Raw genomic sequence first — 26826 nt, forward strand, 5'->3', positions numbered from 1 at the left:
CCATGCAGGCAAGAAGGCGATGGGATGACATATATAAAAACTTGAGAGAAAAAAATTGCCAGCCAAGAATCATATATCCAGCAAAACTGTCTCTCAAATATGAAGGTGAAATTAGGACGTTTCCAGATAAACAGAAGTTTACAGAATTCGTAAAAACCAACCAAAACTACAAGAAATACTAAGGGATTTCTTTCGTTAGAAAATCAGTAATATCAGGTATCACTGCAAGACTAGGACACTGGGCAGAGCAATCAGATGTCAACCCAGACAGGGAAATACCAAAAAAAATAAAATTAAAAAATTCTCAAAATAGGAAACAGCGATGTTATTATGTAAAAGAAGACAACATTAAAACAATAAAGAGGGACTAAGAAATGTAGTCACAGATCTTTCATATGGAGAGGAAGACAAGGTGATACAAAGAAATAAAAGTTAGGCTTAAATTTAGACAAATAAGGGCAAATAATAAGGTAACCACAAAGGAGACTAACTATCCTACTCATCAAAATAAAATACAAGAAAAAAATACAGACTCAGCAGAAACAAAGTCAACAACAACAAATATGAGGAAAGGACAATATATAATCCACTCAGCACAAAAAATTAAGTGGGAAAAAGAAACTGTCAACAACACACAAAAAAAGACATCAAAATGATAGCACTAAATTCATACCTATCCATAATTACACTGAATGTAAATGGACTAAATGCAACAATAAAGAGACACAGAGTGGCAGAATGGATTAAAAAACAAGATCTGTCCATATGCTGCCTACAAGAGACACATCTTAGACTTAGAGACACAAACTAAAACTCAAAGGATGGAAAAAAATATAGCAAGCAAAGAAAAATCAAAAAAGAGCAGGAGTGGCAATATTAATTTCTGACGAAATAGACTTTAAAGTTAAATCCATCATAAAGGATAAGGAAGGACACTATATAATATTAAAGGGACAATATACCAGGAGGATATAACCATATTAAATATTTATGCACCCAATGACAGGGCTGCAAGATACATAAAACAAACTCTATCAGCATTGAAAAGTGAGATAGACAGCTCCACGATAATAGTAGGAGACTTCAACACACCACTTTCGGTGAAGGACAGGACGTCCAGAAAGAAGCTCAGTAAAGACATGGAAGATCTAAATGCCACAACTGACCATCTTGACCTCATAGACATATACAGAACACTCCACCCAACAGCAGCCAAGTATACTTTCTTTTCTGGTACACACGGAATATTCTCTAGAATAGAACACATATTAGGTCATAAAGCAAGCCTTAGCAGAATCCAAAACATTGAAATACTACAAAGCATCTTCTCTGACCATAAGGCCATAAAAGTAGAAATCAATAACAGAAAAATCAGGGAAAAGAAATCAAACACTTGGAAACTGAACAATACCCTGCTCAAAAAAGACTGGATTATAGAAGACATTAAGGATGGAATAAAGAGATTCACAGAATTCAATGAGAATGAAAACACTTCCTATCAGAACCTTTGGGACACAATGAAAGCAGTACTCAGAGGTCAATTTATATCAATAAATGCACACATACAAAAAGAGAAAGGTCCAAAATCAAGGAATTATCCCTACAACTTGAAAAAATAGAAAGAGAGCAACAAAAGAAACCCAAAGGCACCAGAAGAAAACAAATAATAAAAATTAGAGCTGAACTAAATGAAATAGAAAACAGAAAAACAATTGAGTTAACATGACCAAAAGCTAGTTCTTTAAAAAAAAATCAACAAAATTCATAAACCATTGGCCAAACTGACAAAAGAAAAACAGGAGAGGAAGCAGATAACCCAAATAAGAAATGAGATGGGCGATATTACAACAGACCCAACTGAAATGGAAAGAATCATATCAGATTATTATGAAAAATTGTACTCTAACAAATTTGAAAACCTAGAAGAAAGGGATCAATTTCTAGAAACACACTACCCACCTAAACTAACACAAGCAGAGGTAGAACAACTAAATAGACCCATAACAAAAGAAGAGATTGAAAAGGTAATCAAAAAACTCCCAACAAAAAAAAGTCCTGGTCCGGATGGCTTCAGTGCAGAGTTCTACCAAACGTTCAGAGAAGAGTTAAGACCACTACCACTAAAGGTATTTCAGAGCATAGAAAAGGACAGAATGCTACCAAACGCATTCTGTGAAGCCAGCATATCCCTGATACCAAAAACCAGGTAAAGACACCACAAGAAAAGAAGGTTATAGACTTATATTTCTCATGAATGTAGATGCAAAAATCCTCAACAAAATTCTAGCCAAAAGAATTCAACACCATATCAAAAAAATAATCCACCATGACCAAGTGGGATTCATACTAGGTATGCAGGGATGATTCAACATTAGAAAAACAATTAACATAATCTATCATACAAATAAAACAAAAGAACATGATTTTATCAATTGATGCAGAGAAGGCATTTGATAAAGTTCAACACTCATTTATGATAAAAACTCTCAGCAAAATAGGAATAGAAGGAAAATTCCTCAACATAATAAATGGCATTTATACAAAGCCAACAGCCAACATCATCCTAAATGGAGACAGCCTGAAAGCATTCCCCTTGAGACTGGGAACCAGACAAGGATGACCTGTATCACTGCTCTTATTCAACATTGTGCTGGAGGTCCCAGCCACAGCAATTCTGCTAGATAAAGAAATAAAGGGCATCCAGATTGGCAAGGAGGAAGTTTTGCAGATGACACGATCTTATACGCAAAAAACTCTAAAGAATCCTAAAGAAAATTACTGAAACTAACAGAAGATTTCCGCAGGTAATCAGGATACAATATAAACATACAAAAATCAATTGGATTCCTCCACACCAACAAAAAGAACACCGAAGAGGAAATCACCAAATCAATACCATTTACTGTAGCCCCCAAGAAGATAAAATACTTAGGAATAAATCTAACCAGAGATGTAAAAGACTTATACAAAGAAAACTACAAAACACTTCTACATGAAACCAAAAGAGACCTACATAAGTGGAAAAACATACCTTGCTCATGGGTAGGAAGGCTTAATATCATAAGAATGTCTATCCTACCAAAAGCGATCTATAGGTTTAATGCAATTCCGATCCAAATTCCAAAGACATTTTTTAATGAGATGGAGAAACAAATCACCACCTTCATATGGAAGGGAAAGAGGCCCTGGATAAGTAAAGCATTACTGAAAAAGAACAAAGTGGGAGGCCTCTACCTGATTTTAGAACCTAATATACCACCACAGTAGTCAAAACAGCATGGCACTGTACAACAGATACACAGACCAATGGAACAGAATTGAGAATCCAGACATAAATCCATCCACTTATAAGCAGTTGATATTTGACAAAGCCCCCAAAACAGTGAAATGGGGAAAAGACAGTCTTTTTAACAAATGGTGCTGGCATAACTGGACATCCATCTGCAAAGAAATGAAACAAGACCCATACCTCACATCATGCACAAAAACGAACTCAAAATGGATCAAAGACCTAAATATAAAATCTAAGACAATAAAGATCTTGGAAGACAAAATAGGGACAACGCTAGGAGTCCTAATACATGGCATAAACAGTACACAAAACAGTACTAACAATGCAGAAGAAAAAGTAGATAACTGGGAGTTCCTAAAAATCAAACACCAATGCTCATCCAAAGACTTCACCAATACAGTAAAAAGATTACCTACAGACGAGGGAAAAGTTTTTAGCTATGATATTTCCGATCAGCGCCTGATCTCTAAAATCTACATGATAATGGAAAAATTCAACTACAAAAAGACAAATAACCCAATAAAAAAATTGGCAAAAGATATGAACAGACACTTCACTGAAGAAGACATTCAGGTAGCTAACAGATATATGTGGAAATTCTCAGGATCATTAGCCATTAGAAAAATACAAATCAAAACTACAATGAGATTCCATCTTACTCCAACAAGGCTGGCATCAATCCAAAAAACACAAAATAATAAATGTTGGAGAGGTTGTGGAGAGACTGGAACACTTATACACTGCTGGTGGGAATGTAAAATGGTACAACCACTTTGGACATCGATTGGGCGCTTCCTTAAAAAGCTAGAAATACAACTACCATCTGATTCAGCAATCCCACTCCTTGGAACATACGCTAGGGAAATAAGAGACTTCAAATGAACAGATACGTGCACACCCATCTTCACTGCAGCACTGTTTACAATAGCAAAAAGACGGAAGCAACCAAGGTGCCCATCAAGGGATGAATGGAATTCACACAATGGAATACTAGGCATCGATAAACAATGGTAAATTCATGAAACACTGCATAACATGAAGGAATCTGGAAGGCATTATGCTGAGTGAAATTAGTCAGTTGTAAAAGGACAAATATTGTATGAGACCACTATTACAAGAACTCGAGAAATAGTTTAAACAGAGAAGAAAATATTCTTTGATGGTTACAAGAGTGGGGTTGAGGGAGGGAGAGGGGTTTTCGCTAATTAGATAGTAGATAAGAACTATTTTAGGTGAAGGGAAAGACAACACACAATACAGTGGAGGTCAGCACAACTGGACTAAAGCAAAAGCAAAGCAGTTTCTTGAATAAACTGCTTTGAAAGCCAGAGTAGCAGGGGTGGGGGTTTGGGGACCATAGTTTCATGGGACATCTAGGTCAAGTGGCATAATAAAATCTATTAAGAAAACATTCTGCATCCCACTTTGGAGAGTGGTGCCTGGGGTGTTAAAACTAGCAAGCAGCCATCTAAGATGCACCAATTAGTCTCAAGCCACCTGGAGCAAAGGAGAATGAAGACACAAGGTAATTATGAGTCCAAGAGACAGAAAGGGCCACATAAACCACAGAGTACATCAGCCTGAGACCAGAAGAACTAGAAGGTGCCTGGCTACAACCGATGACTGCCCTTAGAGGGAACACAACAGGGAACCCCTGAAGGAGCAGAAGAGTAGCACATGCAGACCCCAAATTCTTACAAAAAGACCAGACTTAATGGTCTGACAGACTAGAAGGACCCCAGAGGTTATGGTCCCCAGGCCTTCTGTTAGCCCAAGACAGGAACCATTCCCAAAGCTAACTCTTCAGACAGGGATTGGACTAGACTATGGGGTAGAAAATGATACTGGTGAGGAGTGAACTTCTTGGATTAAGTAGATACATGAAACTGTGGGCTACTCCTGTCTGGAGAAGAGATGAGAGGGCAGAGGGGGTCAGAAGCTGGACAAATGGACGTGAAAATAGAGAACAGAAGGAAGGAGTGTGCTGTCTCTTTAGAGGGAGAGCAACTAGGAGTATGTAGGAAAGTGAGTATAAGTTTTTGTATGAGAGACTGACTTGGTTTGTAAAGTTTCACTTAAAGCACAATAAAAATTAAACAAAAAAAAAGCCTTTAGTAAAAAAGTAAGAGAACGTACAGACTCAGAAAAATCTTTGGCAAGGACATATCTGACAAGGGTCTAATCTCTAAAATATATGGAAAACTTTAGTAACTCAACAACAAAAAACAAACAATCCTACGAAAAAATGGGCAAAGGACACGAACAGGCATTTTAACAAATAGGACATTCAGGTGGCCAACAAATATATGAAAAAATGCTCATGATCATTAGGCATTAAAGAGATGCAAATCAAAACTACAGTGAGATACCATCTCACCCCTGCAAAAACAGTAATGATAAAAGCAACAAATAAAAAACCCAGAAAACAACAAATGCTGGCAAGGTTGTAGGGAGGTTGGAACTCTTACACACTGCTGATGGGTTTTAAAATGGTATGAAACAGTATGGTGGTTCCTCACAAAGCCAGAAATAGAAGCACCTTATGATCCAGCAACCCCACTCCTAGGTATAAACCCAAGAGATATAACATCAGTGACATGAATAAATATGCACACCTATGCTCACTGCAACATTATTCACAACAGCAAAAATCTGGAAAAAACCTAAGTGTCTATCAATGGACGAATGGATAAACAAACTGTGGTACATACATAAATGGAATACTATGCAACTATAAAAAATAATGAGTCCGTGAAACATAACATGGATGAATCGGTAGGACATTATGCTGAGTGAGATAAGTCAATTACAAAAGGACAAATATTGTATGGTCCCACTATTATAAAAAGTCAAGAATAGATACACACACGTAAAGTAATGTTCTTTGATACTTACCAGGGATGGGAGGGGAAATCACTTTCTAGACAGACACTTGTTTTTTTGGTGATAGGAAAGGCAATGCTAAATATGGGTGAAGTCTTCACAACTTGACTAAGGTAAATGAAGACATTAAGAAGTACACAAGATAAAGGGACAATTTCTATAAATGCTATAACATACAATTTTGCAACAACAGTAATAACAATTAAAAATGTGTGTGGTTACATAGGTAGATATAATGCGTATGTATATAGGAAGGCATATGCAAGTAAATGCCCACGGATGTATAGGTGTAACTATAGGCATGTGTATATACATGTTTGTGTGTGCTACATCTATATCCATATACATAATAAAGCATATAGGGTGAACAGTTACAGAGACTTCCTAGACATATCCAAACAACTCACGGGATTGGTTTACTGGGTTAAAAATGCTTAGGACCACAGTGTCATGGAATAACTTAGTCAACTGGCATAACATAGTTCATAAAGATAATGTTCTACATCCTAGTTTGGTGAGTAGCATCTGGGGTCTTAAAGGCTTGCGAGTGGCCATTTAAGATACAACTATTGGTTGCTATTCATCTGGAGCAAAAGAGAATGAAGGGAACCAAAGAATCAAAAAAGAAACTAGGCCACAGGACTCAGAGCCCACATGAACCACAGAAGGACGAAATGGTGCTCGGCTGCCACTACCAACCATTCTGACCTGGACAGAATGGGAGCAAAATGTAGAACAACATTCAAATTCCTAATTCAAATTCCCAGACCTACTGGACTGATAGAGCCTAGAGGAACTCCTGAGACTATTACTATAAGATACCGTTTGAACTTGGAACTGAAGCTATTTCTGGAGGTCACCTTTCAGCCAAAAAACAGATTGGCTTATAAAACCCGTGAGAAATGTGCTCCCTTAAACAATCAACTATGGGAGATCAAACAGTCAACATCTACCCAAAAGCAAAGATGGGACGCCAAGGGGGAAAAGGGAGTCTATATCAATGGAAGCAGAATGGAAATAATGAAAATGTTTTATACTGTGAAAATTGTAACCAATGTCATGAAAAAATATGTATAAAAATTGTTAAGTGAGAATCTAATTTGCTGTTAACTTTCACCTAAAACAGAAAAAATATATTAAAAAAGAAAAAATATATAACAATATTTCAATTAAAAAAGGTCAGTGGATAGAAAGGATGAACATCTTGCATATTTTGAAATGTATCCAATATAAATCCATTTGGGATAGATGGATTTTTTTTTTTTTTTTAAATAAGCTGAAAGACATTTAAATACACATTGTACTTTAGTAGAAGAAATTTGACACTTTTGACACATTGACTTAATTATGCAGTGAAATGGCAAGGCTTAATGGGGAATTCATGTACTTCATTGCAAATACTCATCTAGCATTATACTTGGAGATGGGGGTTGGCTAAGTCAAGCTAATATATTTTTGGGTGTTGGTGTCTTCATCTGTTTTAAAAAAAAAGGTGTTAAACAGGTAATTTCTAAGGAATTTTCTAGTTTCACACTCTAGGGATAAGCACCAATAACATTATCGTATCAATGTGTTTCGAATGTCTAGATTTCAGCTAAATTGCCTATGTTCTTCCTGGACCCTAAGACTTGGGAGTTTGGGGATAAAGAGTTCAATTTCACAGGCCAGCTATTTTTGTCCTTTAATAATCTCTAATGAGTGAAAGCCATTCTCCTCCATCCTCTGCCTTCCATCCCACAACGTTCCAGATCCTGATTGCTCAGCCTTTGCCTTCCTTTTCAACCCAAAACATCTATTAAGTGGTGTTCTGCTGATTATAAACATTTCCTTTTATGCATTCTGGCTTTAAAAATATGCTAAATAGACACTTGTGTATGCTGCTTTTGGAGGTATAAATTGGTACAATCTTTTTTGAAAGCAAACTAGCAATATATAACAAAGTCTTAAAAGTGTGTATGTACTTTGAGGGTCCATTTTCACTTTAGGAACATAACCTAAGGGAGTAACAAGGTAATGGTGGAAAGATGAATACATACCTATTAATGGATATTCAATACACAGCTTATGATACAAAATAATTACTAACTAAAATACCTGACTTCAGGAGATTCACTGAAGAAATGTGGTTCTGTGCAGCAGCTTTTGACTTGAGAAGGTATTTGTTATCTTTAATGAGGAGAGGTGGTCATTTCTATAAAATTGTATATTTTTGTAGAGACATTCATAGAAAAATATGTAAGGACATTACAGAAAAAACTGTGGTAACATTGTCTTCAATAGTGGATTTTTTTTTTTTTTTGGCCTATTAATTTTCTAATTTTTCTACAATGAGTGTGAGTTACTTTCCTTACAAAGTAAATGTGTCACTGGTTAATAATTCGATTTTTTAAATTTCTTTCGTGCTATTGAGAATCACTGATATATTTAGTTTACTATTTAATCCCTTTGGTGCTGTAATTGTTACTGAAATATGGTAAGGCTGGACATGTTCAACTCCCAAGAGAGATTGCAATTGCAAGGAAAAGAAAAACTTACTGAGATAAAACAAGTGACAGAACACAATTTTTTGTTATTTTTAGAGTTTGAAAAGACAAATCCTATGTCTTCAGAAAACCTAAATAGTTGCTTATTATTTTAAACTATGAAGAGCCAGGGAAACAAGGTACTGCAGTAAACACTTTTAATAAGAATACAAAATTCACACCAGAGGCACATTCTGGGGAATGTAAATGAACTATCGCAAGAATTCTGCTGGAAGAATAAAATAAGGCTCTCTCAGAGTACAAATATACAGGAAGGAATGATTTAAAATAAGTTTATAGTTTATAATCATATTACACTGTATTAAGCACTGAAAACAGGCATAATAATTAAAAAGCCAGCTAAAAGGCGTCTGAACATATATAACAAATCTTACAGTCCACAAAATTTGTGTCTAATGGTAATTTTAAGTAATTCATTTCAACACAGAAGAAATGAACCGGTAAAGAGAGAACTCTCAAAATATTAATTTATGTCTGTGACAAAAATTAAGAAACCTTTACATTTAATAAAGATTATATTACTGACAGAACCACACAGTGGACAAGCCACCCACATAACACATAATCAACACTGCTCAGCAACTAAAACAGTGCTGGCCTTTCCAATCTCCCTTCTTCCTGTACCACCACACTATCCTACATACCTCTTCATTACCCACACAAAAAAGCCCCTTCCAGTTTCCATTCCTCAAAAGGAATTAAGAAAAACAAAAAAGTAAACTCAAAAGTTGATTTCACCATGAACTTTAAACCTGGTTTAATGAGTACAAAGAAACCTAAAATTTATACACAGTATTCCTTTCCAAAAAAGGAACAGATACATTAAACATTATCTGAAAGGGGTTTCTTTATGGGCTATGTACATAGGCTAAACAAGAATTACTGTATCTGAGAAGGCACATATCTGTGATTTAAGGCTTAAATGGTATTGTTATATACGGAAGTCAATAAAAGCTGTCTAGGAATTCGCTTCTATCAAAATGGAATTTACCCCAAAACTAACTTTCCTAACTCAAATTTCTACTCCAGAAACTGTCAAGAATCTATTCCTAAGTCCTCCTGTTAAAAAATTCTCTTAAGAAGGTTTCACTACGAATCAAAACAAATTGGTAACATAACTGCCCAGTGGCTTTGGGTAATGCAGATTCACAAGCTGAAAACACCTCACGAAATGACAGTGTGACTCCTGCGTCTTTAGAAAAAGTGTAAACAACTTACACTGGTACAGATTCGTTTTTAAAAAGGTATTTGCCACAACTCCACAGCCAACCAGTCATTCATGAGGGCTGTTGCCTCTGTGCGGGTGCTGCAGGAACACCATATAATTTTATTCTGCAAAATAGTTTCTTTTTTCTTTAATACATGAAAATGAATCTCTTAAAGATGTTGAATATATTCTTATATAAAATATCTGATGTTGATATAAATCATGTAAACCTCCCTTTGGAAAAGTTACAACTGGCCCTCATTTCCAGGACCAAAAACCTCGAATTTTTATCTTGTCAGTGCAAATCTATGTTAGATGTTTTCAAACTAAAGAAATAGCCATCAATCCTCACCATACAAGAGGATTTCTCAAAAAGGAAAATTACTGTGTCCAGATTATAGAAATTATGTTTACATTAAAGCCACCCACATTCCCATTAAATTTAGCAGTTTAATTGTTAAAAGTATGAAAAAGGGAAAAATTAAAGCTGTTTGTACAAGAATCACTACAATGGTTGTCACCCCTTCCCACTTCCCCCAACTCTGCTTAATTCTTATTAGGTTTGTTTAGAAATATAACAATGCAACTCTTCCCCAGAGATGTGATTACTGTTCTTCCAGCCAAGATGGGGCATCCACTCCTGGAGTTTTCAACTTGATATGGAACTGTTTAAGTGTCTGTTCAAGCTGCTTCTGATTCCCAGCAAAGTAAGCGGCAATGGCATTGTGGAAAAGGACCAACTGATTGTGCAATACTTTAACCTGTGGACAGAGCAGAGTCATAAGACCAAGCATTAATGCCAAGGACAATGAGATATGAGGTGATTCGTTACATGCCTCAATTAGTGAATCTCTCCTCAAGAAAGGCTGTTTTAAGAATATAAAGTATTTCACACACATCAAGTGCACATTGCCTCGCAGGGTCTCTGAGTGTTGATGACTTTCTAATGCTCCCCATCCCCCAACCTCCACTGAGAGAGAAGATACCTAATAACAGGTCAGTTTATGAAGCTAAATATATACTCTGCTAACCAATTTCAAATATTATTATCGTTAAATTCTCCCCCAAGGTAAGTATATTAAAAATCATGAGATATCAAACAGGGAATATCTGATATAAATAATCCCTATATAACATATGCCAGATACCAAGTATGGACATACTAAGACTATGCTTTATGTAAAACTTAGTAGGTTGGATACTTTTAAGTGTGGTATTTGTAAAGAATCCCCAAGTGGCAGCAAGTGTTGTCCAGAAAATCGATTTACTTTAAGCTCATATGATTCTCAGTTATTCTCATCTGCTTATTACTTCTGATATCAACAGTATGTTTTAACAAAGCAACACTATAAATCTTTCTTAAAGAAATCAGCAAAGCAGCACAAAAAGTTAAGAATACAGTTGTTTTCTGTGGTCTTATATATGACAGCAAAATATTAAACAAGAAAATATAAAAAACCACATTCTGATTTACTCATCCAATACAATATTATTTATCATGAAAACTGAGGTTTAAACATGTTTAATGATATGAAAATGTCTAAAATATGCTAAGTGAAATATAGGATATAAAATTTTATATACAGTACAATATCTGTGTTCATTACACACATATTCTCGCTAGTCATTTCTTCCTCAGTAAAGGAAACAATAAAACCAATTATATTAGCTATTTTTATTTGTAAAGCCTTTATTTTTTTAAAAATTAAAATATCATAAAAATAAAGCATGCTCAAGATTATGAAATTCAAGCAGCACTGACGAGTACGATGGGAAAAGTAGACGTCTCCCCATTTATTCACCACACTTACTCCCCGTTTGCCACACTTACTCCCCGCCCCACTTACTTGATACGTTAATATAAAAAATTCCCAAGCTCAAACCCATACTGTCAGGAAAAAAATGCCATTTAAAAAATTTTTAACTACCGAACAAACCCCTAGATGGGTGAAACTCAGAAGCATGAAAAAGAAAAAAAATAATATCTGCTAAGGTATAGTCTGAATGTAAAATTTCAAAAAACAAGTTACCAAAATGTATAGCTTGATCTCACTTCTGTGTTTTAAAAGCATGAGTGTGCACATGCTTCTGTGCACAGGAAATACGTCGAAGGACAGCCATTCACTTGAGAGGCATATAGGACAGTGGGCAAAAGCACAAGCTCTGGAATCCTGGGCGAATCACCTACTGCTTCTGCACCTCCACTCCCTCATCTGGAAAACGAGGACACTAACAGTGCCTGTGGGTGACTGCAGGGTGGATAATGTAATTTTTAAAAAGCTACCTACTATGTGGAGAACGAGCCTAGGAGGATCAGAGTGGAAACAAAGCAACAGTTACGAGAGTATTGCCATGGTCCAGGCGAGGGAGTCCACGGCTTAGTCTAGGGAACTGGCAGTGGATAAGGTGAAAAGTGGATATATTTTGGTGGAAGAGCTGACAGCAGTTTTTTTTTTTTAGTGGTTAAATTTTGAATGAAGGAACTATGGGTATTTTTCTTCTTTATACTTTCTTAAGATCCTTAAAAACAGTAAGTACACATTTTACAATCAGAAAAAAAAATACTTCCATTAACAAAAGGGTAGTATTTCAGTAAAGAGCACTAATATTGGCCACTACAATTTGCAAGCAATATTAAACTGTATAAAGATTAGACATAATTTAAATTTGGTTTCATTTGTGATTTTAATCAGCATTTAACTAAGTTACATGAAACACCAAGAATCCACCGTGACCACTAACATTTTTAAACGTCTAAGTCACCTCACCAGACCAGATGATTTAGCAAGTAGAACTAAGAAATCACAAAGGAACAAACAAAGCTTCTTTCCTGAAAAAGAATCTTCCTGAGTCTGCTGTTATAAAGTGGTGTGGAATGGCACAGGGCAGTACACTGTGTGTGCCAGTACATAACTGTGTGAGAGTGAGATGGACAGGTATAACATCTGTGAGGGTAACATTACTGCTTACAAAGAGGCAGAGCCTACTTGTTTCCCACTCTAACACTGGAAGAAGTATTTAGCTGAGAATAAAATCAGAGAAACTTTAAATTACAGGGATCCTTACAGATTATCATAACCAACCATCTGGTTTTACATATGGAAAGCTGGGACTCAACTGAGTATTAAGTGATTCACTCTGTGTCATGGGATGAGTGAGTAGCAGAGTTAGGACTGAAATCTGAGTCTTGTGACTTCTTGCCCAGTGCATCCTCCTCCGCACAGCCCTGCCTCCCAACACTGCAAGAGCGATCTGGGCGGAGAAGCAGAGCTGCATTCTTCAGACTCCAGGGAGATAACTGTTCTGACTGGGTCCTGGGCACTTCCAGATCCATCGCTCTCCTGTGCACTGCATGCAAACTCTGCATGCTCTTCAGAACAGCAACAGAATTGAAAAAACAAATAACGAGCACAGCTCAGAGGCTAGCCGACTCTTCTAGTAACAACCCAGGGCCAGGCGCACATACTTTGAGACTGTTTAATCAGAGATCAAGGCTTGCATCACAGCCCAGTGTAGCCACATTGTAAACACAGCCCTGCATGGGATCCTCTTTTAATTGAGGTATTCACCCATATGAACTTTTTGTGGGAAGAGGGAAAAATCAAATGTCTTTGATCCTATGATGGCAAAAATCAACTGGTGAAGAAGTAAATATGATTTCTACCCAGCAACCCAAACAGTATTGACACCCCAGGGAATTAACATGTCAAGCCTTGAGAACGAGTTGGGTTACTTCTCTAACTATTCAAACCTTGGGGCACTGGCACTACTGATTCACCCAAAAGCTGTTTACAACAAAAAGAATTTTTCTTCTTCCTCTGACACAGACGAGAAAGTTTAAGAAGACCAAATAGCATGAAACAATGAAAACTAAGAAATGTCTGTACAAACTGAAAGAAGTCCATCTTGAATTTATCTGTTCAGACATTCAAGGCCTGCAAATCTTTCCAAATGAAAACCTTCGGTGCTGGGTGCAAGGGTGACAAAAAAACATTCACCACTTACTATGTGTCAGGCGCTGTACTAGGGATACTAGGGTAAGTAAGGCACAGGACAGCAGAAAATGGCAATTGGCATGATAAATTGGTAGAGGCAGTGAAAATACACTGGGTTATAAAAAGGGCTGGTAGGGAGAACAGAGTTTTTTCAAGAAAGGTTGGAAGAGAGCATTGGTAGAGGAGAGCTCTCACTGCCTTACCCTCTACTTCTTAGATATGGCGGATATATGAAAGGATAAGGAGCCTCATCCTAGAGGTCATCACTAGGGAAACAGGGTAATCACATAAAGGCAGGTTATAAGAAGGCAGTTTAGAAGATGAGGTAAGTATTCTATTGTTGTGAACTGTTACTATAATGGCCCCCAATGAATCACCCCTCTCAGTATCCACGCCCTACACATCCTACAATGAAAATGGGCTTGGCAATGTAACATAAAAAATGAGACCTGATAAGCAAGTGAATGACCTCTTGGACTACTGCTGCCACCTTGTAAGGAAGCCCAGTTAGCCTCCTTCAAGATGAAAGCCCATAGGGAGAGAGGCCCAGTCATTCTAGCTGTGCCCAATGCCCAGCAGGCCCTACAGCTGCAAGTGAAACCAGCAGAACAACCCACCTATCCAACCTACAAAACTGTCAGAAATAATGTATCACTGTGGTTCTAAGCAACTAAGTTTTGAGTGGTTCGTTATGCAGCAGAAAATTAGTGGTACATCTACGAAAAAGGTTAAGAATGCAGGGCCCCAGCAATTAAAAAAAAAAAAAAAGGCTACAGAAACTAGAGTGAAAAGGAGGAAAATCAGAAGGGGTAGCACAGGCTTGGGAAGAAGAAAGGCTAAGCTGGATGAGAAATAAAGGAACAGAAGGCAGGGCCAAGATGGCAGAGTAGTCAGATGCTTCTGGTGATCCCTCTTACAACAACGACCCGAAAAAACAAGTGAAGCAATTATATGTATGACAAGTTAGGAGCACTGAACATCAAAGGCAAAGTTAGGGAATCAGATTGAGCAGTGGAGGGAGGGAGAGATGATTCAGAGGCAGTGAGGAGTTGCTGGACCTGTCTTGTTGAGAACCAGCACACCTCAGGCACGTTCCTCTGAAGTGACTGTGGCCAGGCTGGTGGCGTTCGGGATGCCAGTTCCTCATGGAGAGATAGCAAGCCGCACAGTCCACTCAGGGCTCCAGAATCAGAGAACAGCATTTTCGGCAAAAGCTAAGTACTTGCGTCTAATTTACCGTGTCCCCAGCCCCCACGCCAGCTTCAGTGGCGGTCAATTTACCTGAGCCTGAGATAGGTCTTGCTGCGATCCCTGAACCATTCTCCCAGCCTTGGAGAAGTAATAAATTAACAACTGGGGAAAAAGATAATCTGCCAGCTCCCCTAAGCCAGGAACTCAGGGCAGAAGCAGTTCCTGTCCAGGGACAAACAGTCGATGGACTCTGAATGCCTTTCACCTCTGCACGGACCTGTGTGGGACCATTTCAGTAACGTAGGCCCTTGTTGGCAGACTGCAGCGGAGTATGTGCCTGAGATCTGACTTTAACTGTTTCAGCTGTATGGTGAAGAGGCAGGTTTTTTGATGTTTGACACTGCTCTGCCTATTAAACAGGGTCCTTACCTACACGCATCAGGGGCCTGAGGACTGCTGACTCCACCCATGGCACCTAGCCACCTGCGACAGTGGTCCAAGGATAAGTGGTACCTCCCAGTCCTTACAACCAAAAGCACTGGGTGGCCAAGGCCCGGCTGCAGAGCCCACCCACCTGTGCGCTATAGGGAACAGAGACATGCTTTCCTCACAGACACTTGGGGGAAGGTTGTCAGCCCCCTGCCTTGCTCAGAGCGCAACCCCTACTGCAACCAATCACCCCTGCCCCACAGGGCCTGACCCACCCATGTGGTGACTGACTACCTGGATACCTGAGCTGATTCCATACAAGAAAAGTGAATGGACTCCTAGGCTCATATACCTGGTAACAGCTCTAGCCATCTGGGAGCAAATAATCAAGCCAGCTCTCTAAAGAAGCCTATTTGGGCACATTAAAACAAAACTCAGCAAGAAGCCAGGACAGAGTAAGCAAACATAAATTAATGCAATAACTTATAGATGGCTCAGAGACAATAGTCAATATCAAATCACATAAAGAAGCAGACCATGATGGCTTCAACAAGCTCTCAAAACAAATAATCACGAAATTTCCAGATGAGGATGTCTTCCTGGAATTACCAGAGGCAGAATACAGAATTCTTCAAGAGATCAGGAAGGAGATCAGGCAACCAGAAAGGAGAATAACAATCCTACACATCAAAAAAAAAAAAAGAAAAACATAAAGACTGAGCAAAAACAATATCAACAATAATGAAAAACAGCCAAGAAACACAAAGGTAAAGCAGTGGAGGGAATTAAGAAGGTTATTCAAGAGCACAATGAAAAATCCAATAGGCTGCAAGAGTCCACAGAAAGATAGAAATCAGAAATTCAGAAGATTAACAATAAAATTTCAGAATTAGAAAACTCAATAGAAAGTCAGAGGAACAAAATTGAGGCAATGGAAATCAGAATTAGTGGGACTGAAGATAAAGCACTTGACATGAACTTATTTGAGGAAAAATCAGATAAAGAATTAAAAAAAAATGAAGAAAGCCTAAGATTTATGTGGGACTCTAACAAGAGGAATAGCCCACACATGGCTGGAGTACCAGAACTGGGGGGTGGGGGGGGGGTGGGCGTGGCGGAAAACAGAAAATACAGAGAGAACTGTTGAAGATTTGTTGGCAGAAAACTTCCCTGATATCGTGAAAGACGAGAAAATATTTACCCAAGATGTTCATTGAATCCCACATAAGGTAGATCCCAAAAGAAAAGTCACCAAGACATATTAGAATCAAACCTGCCAAAACCAAAAATAAAGAATTTTAAGAGCACCTAGGGATAAACGAAAAGTCACCTACAAAGGAGAGTCAATAAGAATAAGCTTAGACTACTTGGCAGAAACCATGCAGGCAAGAAGGCAATGGGATGACTTATAAAAAGCATTGAAGGAAAAAAATTGCCAGCCAAGAATCATATACCCAGCAAAACTGTCTCTCAAATATGAAGGCAAAATTAAGATGTTTCCAGATAAACAGAAGTTTAGGGAATTTGCAAAAACCAAACCAAAACTACAAGAAATTCTAAACGGAGTTCTCTGGTTAGAAAAGCAATAACATCAGATATCAACCTAAGACTAGAACACTGGACAGAGCAACCAGATACCAGCCCAGTTAGGGAAATCACAAAAATAGATCAAGATAAAAAAAATGCTCAAGACAGAGAAAGAGCAATGTCATAATGTAAAAGATGACAACATTAAATCAATAAAGAGGGACAGAAATGTAGTCACAAATCTTTCATATGGAGAGGAAGTCAAGGTGACATAAAGAAATAAAAGTTTGGTTTAAACTTAAAAAATAAGGGTAAACATTAAGGTAACTACAAAGGAGACAACAATCCTATTAATTAAAATAAAATACAAAAAAAAAAAACCATAAAGATTCAGCAAAAACAAAAGCAATAACAATGAAAAAGAGGAAAAGACAACATATAAAGAAAACTACTCAGCACAAAAAATTAAATGGAAAAAAGAAACTGTAAACAACACAGTAAAAAAGACATCAAAATGACAGCACTCAACTCATACCTTTCCATAATTACACTGAATGTAAATGGACTAAATGAACCAATAAAGAGACAGAGAGTGGCACAATGGATTAAAAAACACGATGCGTCTATAGCTGCCTACAAGATACACACCTTAGACTTAAAGGCACAAACCAATTAAAACTCAAAGCATGGAAAAAAATATATCAAGCAAACAACAATCTAAACAGAGCAGGAGTGGCGATATTAATTTCTGACAAAGTAGACTTTAAAATCTACCACAAAGGATCAGGAAGGACACTATATAATGATTAAAGGGACAATATACCAGAAGGATATAAGCACATTAAATATTTATGCACTGAGCAACAGGACTTCAAGATACATAAAACAAACTCTAACAGCATTGAAAGCGAGATAGGCAGCTCCACAATAATAGTAGCAGGCTTCAACACATCACTTGTGGTGAAGGACAGAACATCCAGAAAGAAGCTCAACAAAGACAGAGAAGATCTAAATGCCACAATCAACGAACTTAACCTCACAGACATATACAGAACACTGCACCCAAGAGCCGCCAAGTATACTTTCTTTTCCAGTGCACATGGAATGTTCTCTAGAATACACCACATATTAGGTCACAAGCAAGCCTTAAGAGAATTCAAAACATCAAAATAGTACAAAGCATCTTCTCTCACCATAAAGCCATAAAAGTAGAAATCAATAACAGAAAAAGCAGGGAAAAGAAATCAAACACTTGGAAACTGAATAACACCTTGCTCAAAAATGACTGGGTTATAGAAGAAATTAAGCACAGAATAAAGAAATTCATAGACTCCAATGAGAATGAAAACACTTCCTATCAGAACCTTGGGGACACAGCTAAAGCAGTCCTCAGAGGTCAATTTACAGCAATAAATGCACACATCCAAAAAGAAGGGCCAAAATCAAAGAATTATCCCTACAACTTGAACAAACAGAAAGAACAACAAAAGCCCTCAGGCACTAGAAGAAAGGAAATAATAAAAATAAGAGCAGAATTAAATGAAATAGAGAACAGAAAAACAATTGAAAGAGTTAACAAGGCCAAAAGCTGGTTCTCTGAAAAAGTTAAAAACGTGGATAAACCACTGGCCAAACTGACAAAAGAAAAACAGGAGAGGAAGGAAATAACTCGAATGAGAAGTGAGACAGGTGATATTACAACTGACCCAACTGAAATTAAAAGAATCATATCACATTACTATGAAAAACTGTACTCTAACAAATTTGAAAACCTAGAAGAAAGCGACGAATTTCTAGAAACACACTATCTACCTAAGCCAACACAAACACAAGCAGAACAACTAAATAAACCCATAATAAAAGAAGAGATAGAAAAGGTCATTAAAAACTAACAACAACAACAAAAATGCCCTGGCCCTGATGGCTTCACTGGAGAACTCGACCAAAGTTTCAGAAAAGAGTTAACACCACTACTACTAAAGGTATTTCAGAGCATAGAAAAGGACGGAATACTCCCAAACTCTCTCTATGAAGCCTGCATATATCTGATACCAAAACCAGGTAAAGACACCACAAAAAAAGAAAATTACACACCTATATGAACTTAGATGCAAAAATCCTCAAAAAATTCTAGCCAACAGAATTCAACATTATCAAAAAAATAATTCACCATGACCAGATGGGATTCATACCAGGTATGCAGGGATGGTTCAACATTAGAAAAACAATCAATGTAATCCATCACAAAAATAAAACAAAAGAAACACATGATCTGATCAACTGATGCATAAAAGGTATTTGACTAAGTCCAACACCCATTCATGATAAAAACTCTCAGCAAAATAGGAATAGAAGGAAAATTTCTCAACATAATAAAGGGCATTTATACAAAGCCAACAGCCAACATCATTCTAAATGGAGAGAGTCTGAAAGCATTCCCCTTGAGAACAGGAACCAGGCAAGGATGCCCTTTATCACCACTCTTATTCAACGTTGTGCTGGAGGTCCTAGCCAGAGCAGTCAGGCTAGATAAAGAAATAAAGGGTATCCAGATTGGTAAGGAAGAAGTAAAAGTATATCTATGTGCAGATAACATGACCTTATACACAGAAAACCGTAAAGAATCCTCAAGAAAAGCAGATTATCAGGATACAAGATAAACACACAAAAATCAGCTGGATCCCTCTACACCAACAAAGAGAATGTCGAAGAGGAAATCACCAAACCAATACCATCTGCAATAGCCCCCAAGAAAATAAAATACTTAGGAATAAATTTAACCAGAGACGTAGAAGACCTATTGAAAGAAAACTACAAGACATTACTGCAAGAAACCAAAAGAGACCTACATATGTGGAAAAACATACATTGGTCATGGATAGGAAAACTCAACATCGTAAAAATCTCTATTCTACTCAAAGCAATCTATATTTACAAATTCCTATCCAAGTTCCAATGACATTTTTTTAATGACATGGAGAAACAAATCACCAACTTCATATGGAAGGGAAAGGGGCCCCAGATAAGTACAGCATTTCTGAAAAAGAACAAACTTGGATGCCTCACACTACCTGATTTTAGAACCTACTATAGGGTTGCTATGAGTTGGAATCGACTTGATGGCACTGGGTTTGGTTTTAGTTTATACCACCACAGTAGTCAAAACAGCCTGGTACTGGTACAACAGATACACAGACCAATGGAACAGAACTGAAAAACCAGACAAGACCTAAATCCATGCACATATGAGCAGTTGATATTTGACAAAGGCCCGAAATCAGTTAAACTGGGAAAAGACAGTCTCTTTAACAAATTGTGCTGGCATAACTGGATATCCACCTGCAAAAAAGTGAAACAAGACCCATACCTCACACCATGCACAAAAACTAACTCAAAATGGACCAAAGACCTAAATAAAAAATCTAAAACGATAAAGATCATGGAAGAAAAAATAGGGACAGCATTAGGAGCTCTAATACATGGCATAAAGAGTATACAAACCGTTACTAACAATGCACCGGAAGAGAAACTAGATAGCTGGGAGCTCCTAAAAATCAAACACCTATGCTCATCCAAAGACTTCACCAAAAGAGTAAAAAGATCACCTACAGACTGGGAAAAAGTTTTTAACTATGACAATTCTGATGAGTATCTGATCTCTAAAATCTATATGGTACTGCAAAAACTCAACAAAAAAACAACCCAATTAAAAAATGGGCAAAGGATATGAACAGGCACTTCACCAACAAAGACATTCAGGCAGCTAACAGATACATGAGGAAATGCTCACAATCAGTAACCATTAGAGAAATGCAAATCAAAACTACAATGGGATACTATTTAACTCCAACAAGGTCGGCATTAATTGAAAAAAACAGAAAATAATAAACTTTAGAGAGGCTGTGGAGAGACTGGAACACTTACACTGCTGGCGGCAATGTAAAATGGTACAACCAGTTTCTAGCTTTTTAAGGCACTTCCTTAAAAAGCCAGAACTAGAACTACCATAGGATCCAGCAATCCCACTTCTCGGAATAGATCCTAAAGAAATGAGTCTTCACATGGGCAGATTTATGCACACCTATGTTCACTGCAGCATTGTTTACAATAGCAAAGAGATGGAAGCAACCAAGGTACCCATCAATGTATGAATGGATAAATAAATTATGGTATATTTACACAATGGAATACTACGCAACAATAAAGAACAATGAGGAATCCACGAAACGTTTCCTAACATGGAGGAATCTGGAAGGTATTATTCTGAGTGAAATTAGTTAGTTGCAAAAGAACAAATATTGTATGAGACCACTAGTATGAGAACTCAAAAAATAGTTTAAACACAGAAGAAAATATTCTTTGATGGTTATAGGGTAAGGAGGGAAGGAGAGGGGTTTTCACTAATTAGACAGTAAACAAGAACTATTTCAGGTAAAGGGAAAGACAACACACAATATAGGAGAGGTCAGCACAACTGGACTAAACTGGAAGCAAAGAAGTTTCCTGAATACAACCAAACACTTCGAAGTACAGAGTAGGAGGGGCAGGGATCTGGGGACCATGGTTTCAGGGGACATCTATGTCAACTGGCATAACAAATTGTATTAAGAAAATCCTCTGCATCCCATTTTGGTGAGTGGCATCTAGGATCTTAAATGATAGCAAGTGGTCATCTAAGATGCATCAATTGGTCTCAACCCACCTGGAGCAAAGGAGAATGAAGAACACGAAAGACACAAGGAAAATATGGGCCCAAGAGACAGAAAGGGCCAGATAAAGCAGAGACTATATCAGCTTGAGACCAGAAGAACTAGATGGTGCCCAGCTACAACCAATGACTGCCCTGACAGGGAACAAAACAGAGGATCCCTGATGGGGGAGAAGAACAGTGGAATGCAGACCTAAAATTCTCATAAAAAGACCAGACTTAACAGTCTGACTGTGACTGGAGGGACCCTGGAGGTCATGGTCCCTGGATCTTCTGTTAGCCCAAGACCAGAACCATTCCCAAAGCCATCTCTTCAGACAGGGATTGGACTGGACTATGAGACAAAAAATGATACTGATGAGGAGTGAATTTCTTGGCTCAAGTAGACATGAGACTATGTGGGCAGCTCCTGTCTGGAGGTGAGATGGGAGGGCGCTGTGGGACAGGAGCTGGCTGAATGGACACAGGGAATACAGGGTGGACAGGGGGAGTGTGCTGTCTCATTAGGGGGAGAGGAACTACAAGCACGTAGCAAGGTGTGTATAAGTTTTTGTATAAGAGACTGACTTGACTTGTAAACTTTCACTTACAGCACAATAAAAAAAAATACAAAGAAAGGAACATAGAGCACACAAGGGCACAGTCAGGGAAAAGTTCTGGACATAAGAAAAGCTCACGGCATGACGTTCCTTGGCTTGAGGGGAAAGGACCTTCAATTTAGGGGATATCTATGTCAATTGGCACATCATAGTTCATAAAGACAACGTCTTGCATCCAACTGTGCTAAGTAGCATCTGGAATCTTGAAAGCTTGCGAGCAGCCAGCTAAGACACAGCTATTGGTGTCTTTTCTTCCAAAGCAAAGGAGAGTGAAGAAAACCAAAAACTCAAGGGAGTAACTAGTCCAAAGGACTAACGGACACATGAACTACAGTCTACACAATCCCGAGACCAGAAGAACTAGATAGTGGCCAGCAACCACTACTGACTGCTCTGACTGGGAACTTAAGAGACCTAAGACAGGAACTGAAGTGAAGTTTACCTTAGCACAGTAAAAAAAGGTGTGTGCTAGGCAAGCAAATTTTGTAAAATAATAATAATTTCAAAAAAGAATAATCAACACTGACTATCTTGAAATGTCCTCCAGCCCAAGGGCAGAAAACCACCAGGATGCTGCATAAGGAATTCCTCTGCCTGAGAGATCACCTCAGATGAACCTTTAAGGGCCGCCTTCCAACTCCATGATTCTGTGATTTTTCAAGCACCAGAGAGGCACTTAATTTCTTTTATTCATTGGTTAACACCATTTGAGCTAACTGTATTCCATGTGAAGTTTTTTAAGAAACATTCTTAACATAGTCTTTTTACTAATTCATATTGGCCTTCTTTCTCTAAGTCTAGATATAAAAATTTTACTTAAAAATAAGCAAAACCAACCAAAAAAAAAAAACCCCATACCCAGGGCTGTCAATTCTGACTCATGGCAACCTTATGCGTGACCGCAGAACTGCTCCATGGGATTTTCTTGGCAGTAATCTTCCTAGAAGCAGATTGCCAGGCCTTTCTTCTGCAGCACTGCTGGGTAGGTATGAACTACCAGCCTTTCGGTTAGTGGTCGAGTGCAAACTGTTTGCGCCACCTAGGGGCCTTACTTTTTAAAACAAGCATTAATCTTATAAATCAATTTGCCTAAATATCTCCCAAGTAAAGCATAGAGCTATTTTAACTAAGTGTATAACCAGCATTCACCTTACATGGGTGGGGTTTGATTTCAGGAGCAAATCTTTATCCTGCGAGATGTTTGTCAATTAAAATTGTAGCTAGCAAAAAAAACTAATGAAATAAAAAATTATAGCTAGAGAAACAGAACTACCATACAATCCAGCAACCCCACTCCTTGGAATATATCCTAGAGAAGTAAGAGCCATCACACGAACAGATACATGCACACCCATGTTCACTGCAGCACTGTTTACAACAGCAAAAAGATGGAAGCAACCAAGGTACCCATCAACGAATGAATGGATAAATAAATTATGGTATATTCACACAATGGAATACTACGCATCGATAAAGAACAATGATGAATCCACGAAACATTTCATAACATGGAGGAATCTAGAAGGTATTATGCTGAGTGAAATCAGTCAGTTGCAAAAGGACAAATATTGTATGAGATCACTATTATAAGAACTCAAGAAATAGTCTAAAACAGAGAAGAAAATATTCTTTGATGGTTACAAAAGGGGGGGGAAGAGAAAGGGAGGGAGAGGGAGGCTCGCTAATTAGATAGCAGACAAGAACTAATTTAGTGAAGGGATGGACAACACACAATACAGGAGCGGTCAGCACGACTGGACTATACCAAACGCAAAGAAGTTTCCTGAATAAACCAAATGCTTCAAAGACCAGAGTAGCAGGGGCAAAGTTTTGGGGACCATGGTTTCAGGAGACATCTAGGTCAACTGGCATAATAAAAACTATTAAGAAAACATTCTGCATCCCATTTTGGAGACTGGCATCTGGGGTCTTAAATGCTTGCAAGTGGCCATCTAAGATGCAACAATTGCTCTCAACCTACGTGCAGCAAAGGGGAATGAAGAACACCAAAGACATAAGGTAAGTATGAGTCCAAGAGTCAGAACGGGCCACATACATCAAAGACTACATCAGCCTGCATCCAGAAGAACTAGATGACTGCCATGAGAGACAGCACAACAGAGAATCCCCGAAGGAGCAGGAGAACAGTGGGATGCAGACCCCAAATTCTAGTAAAAAGACCAGATGTAATGGTCTGGCTGAGACCGGGGGATCCCGGAGGTCATGGTCCCCAGACCTTCTGTTAGCCCAAGAAAAACAGGAATCATTCTCGAAGCCAACTCTCCAGACAAGGATTGGACTGGACTATAAGACAGAAAATGACACTGGTGAGGAGTGGGCTTCTTAGATCAAGCAGACACATGAGACTATGCGGGGAGCTCCTGTCTGGAGGGGTGATGTGAAGTCCGAGCGGGACAGAAGCTGGTTGAATGGACACACAAATAGAGGGTAGAGAGAAGGAACGTGCTGTCTCATTAGGGGGAGCGCAACTAGGAGTATACAGCAAGGTGTATTATGTAAGGTTTTGTATGAGAGGCTGACTTGATGTGTAAACTTTCGTTTAAAGCACAATAAAAATTAACAAAACAAAAAATTATAGCTAGCTCCTATTTAATCTCATCATATAAAAATGTTTTCTAAAATTGAGCTATTCTTAGTCATCATTTGCTAGTGTGAATGGGCTTCAGATCTCCTTGGGAGGGCAGACTGCCAGGAATTGGTCAAAGAATACCTAGGACAGTATGTTTTGACAGAGCGTGGAAAAGCTTTGGATTACCTTAAAAATGGAGGAATTTCTTTAAAGATAAAAAAACAAATTATAAAGAAAAATGTTGATAAACTACATTAAAATTTAGAATTTCTGTTCATCAAAAGGGAGTGAGGAGACAAGCTACAAGTGGGAAAAAATACTTGTATTAGATGTAACTGACGAAGGACACGTATCTAGAAAATGTGAAGAATCCCCACAAACCAAAAAACAACCCAAATTAAAAAGGGCAAATGACATAGATGGGCATTTCATAGAGGAAACAAGAGAAGCCACTAGGCTTCTGAAAAGACACCTAGCCTCATTAGAAAACAGGAAATGCAAATTAAAACATGAGATGTCATTTTGTACCCTCCATATTAAACCAAAAACCCACTGCCATGGAGTCAATTCCAACTCACAGTGATCCTATGGGACAGAGCAGAACTGCCCCATGGGGTTTCCAAGGCTGTAATCTTTACAGAAACAGCCAACCACATCTTTCTCTCCTAGAGTGGCTGGTGGGCTTGAACCACCGATGTTTCAGTTACCAGCCAAGTGCTTTAACCACTGTGCCAACAATAAGAAACCATATACACTGCTGACTGGTGTGTAAATTTTCACGACTACGTTTGAAAGCAATCTGGCACTATCTAGTAAAAGGAATCATGCATATACCCTATGGGACAGCAATTTCTTTCCTAAGATCCCACCCTAGAGAAACTTGCTCATGTGTTCCCTCGGACATGTACAATTACGTTCACAGCAGCACCGCTTTTAGCCTCAAAAAACAAGAAAACAACCCAAGGTTTTATGTACAGGAAAGTGGATAAACAGTCTGTGGCCTTGTCGTGCAATGGGGATACTCTACAGTAGTGAATATGAATGACTTGCAGCTACAGGCATGAACGTAGACGAACTTCAGGAATGCCAGGTAAAGCAAAACAAAACAAGTCACAGTGCATGACCCTTACTAGGATTCTATTTATATACGGTTAAAAAATGCATACCTTAATGATACGTTTGTATGTAAAAAACTATAAAGAGAGCCAACAGGAACAATAAACACAAAATTCGGAACAGAGATTATGGAGGTAGGAGAAGAGGAAGGCTGACATTAGGAAAAGCATGAAGGAAGCTTCAAAAGTATTGACAATGCTTTGTTTCTTAACCTGGCTGGTGGGGAACACGGCTGTTGTTGTTTTTGATTTCTTGTTGCTGTTACTTTATATCTTGCCTATATGTTAAACAACCTTTTGAATGTATCTTACATTCCTTAAATTATAAAAAAAAGGGAAGCAATGAAAAATAAAGTCTGTCATATATCATAACTCTGCTGGGACTTGCTTTTTTGTCCATAATTTCTAATGAACTACAGATATTCCCGTTTTGTGATCAGAGAAAAAAATACCACCTAAAAAGTTACTTATATTCATCCAATCATTTGATATTGCTGAGGGTCTGTTACTTTTTGAATGTATCTTACTTTCTTTTTTTTAAATTATACAAAAAGGGAAAGGCTATGAAAGATAAAGTCTATCATATCATAACTCTGTTGAGGACTTGCTTTTTTGTTCATAATTTTCTAATGAACTACAGACATTCACATTTTACATTCTCAGGAAAAAAAAAATACCACCTAAAATGTTACTTACATTTATCCATTCAGTTATTCAATATAACTGAGGGTCTGTTATATATTGGGC

At 38.0% G+C, this 26826-nt stretch overlaps 1 protein-coding gene across 3 annotated transcripts in view; it reads right to left on the reverse strand.

Annotated features, from left to right (window-relative positions):
• Window positions 1–8838: 8838 nt before the first annotated feature.
• The window catches only part of ARFIP1 (ADP ribosylation factor interacting protein 1), a 204194-nt gene continuing 186206 nt past the window's right edge, over window positions 8839–26826 (reverse strand). For all 3 annotated transcript variants that reach the window (XM_049852761.1, XM_049852760.1, XM_049852762.1), the window contains one exon: window positions 8839–10686. In XM_049852761.1, the coding sequence (XP_049708718.1) occupies window positions 10531–10686 (156 nt within the window). In that variant the 3' untranslated portion in view covers window positions 8839–10530. The remainder of the gene's footprint in view (window positions 10687–26826) is intronic.

Source organism: Elephas maximus, chromosome 13 (assembly GCF_024166365.1).
Source record: "Elephas maximus indicus isolate mEleMax1 chromosome 13, mEleMax1 primary haplotype, whole genome shotgun sequence".
Classification (NCBI taxonomy): Eukaryota; Metazoa; Chordata; class Mammalia; order Proboscidea; family Elephantidae; genus Elephas; species Elephas maximus.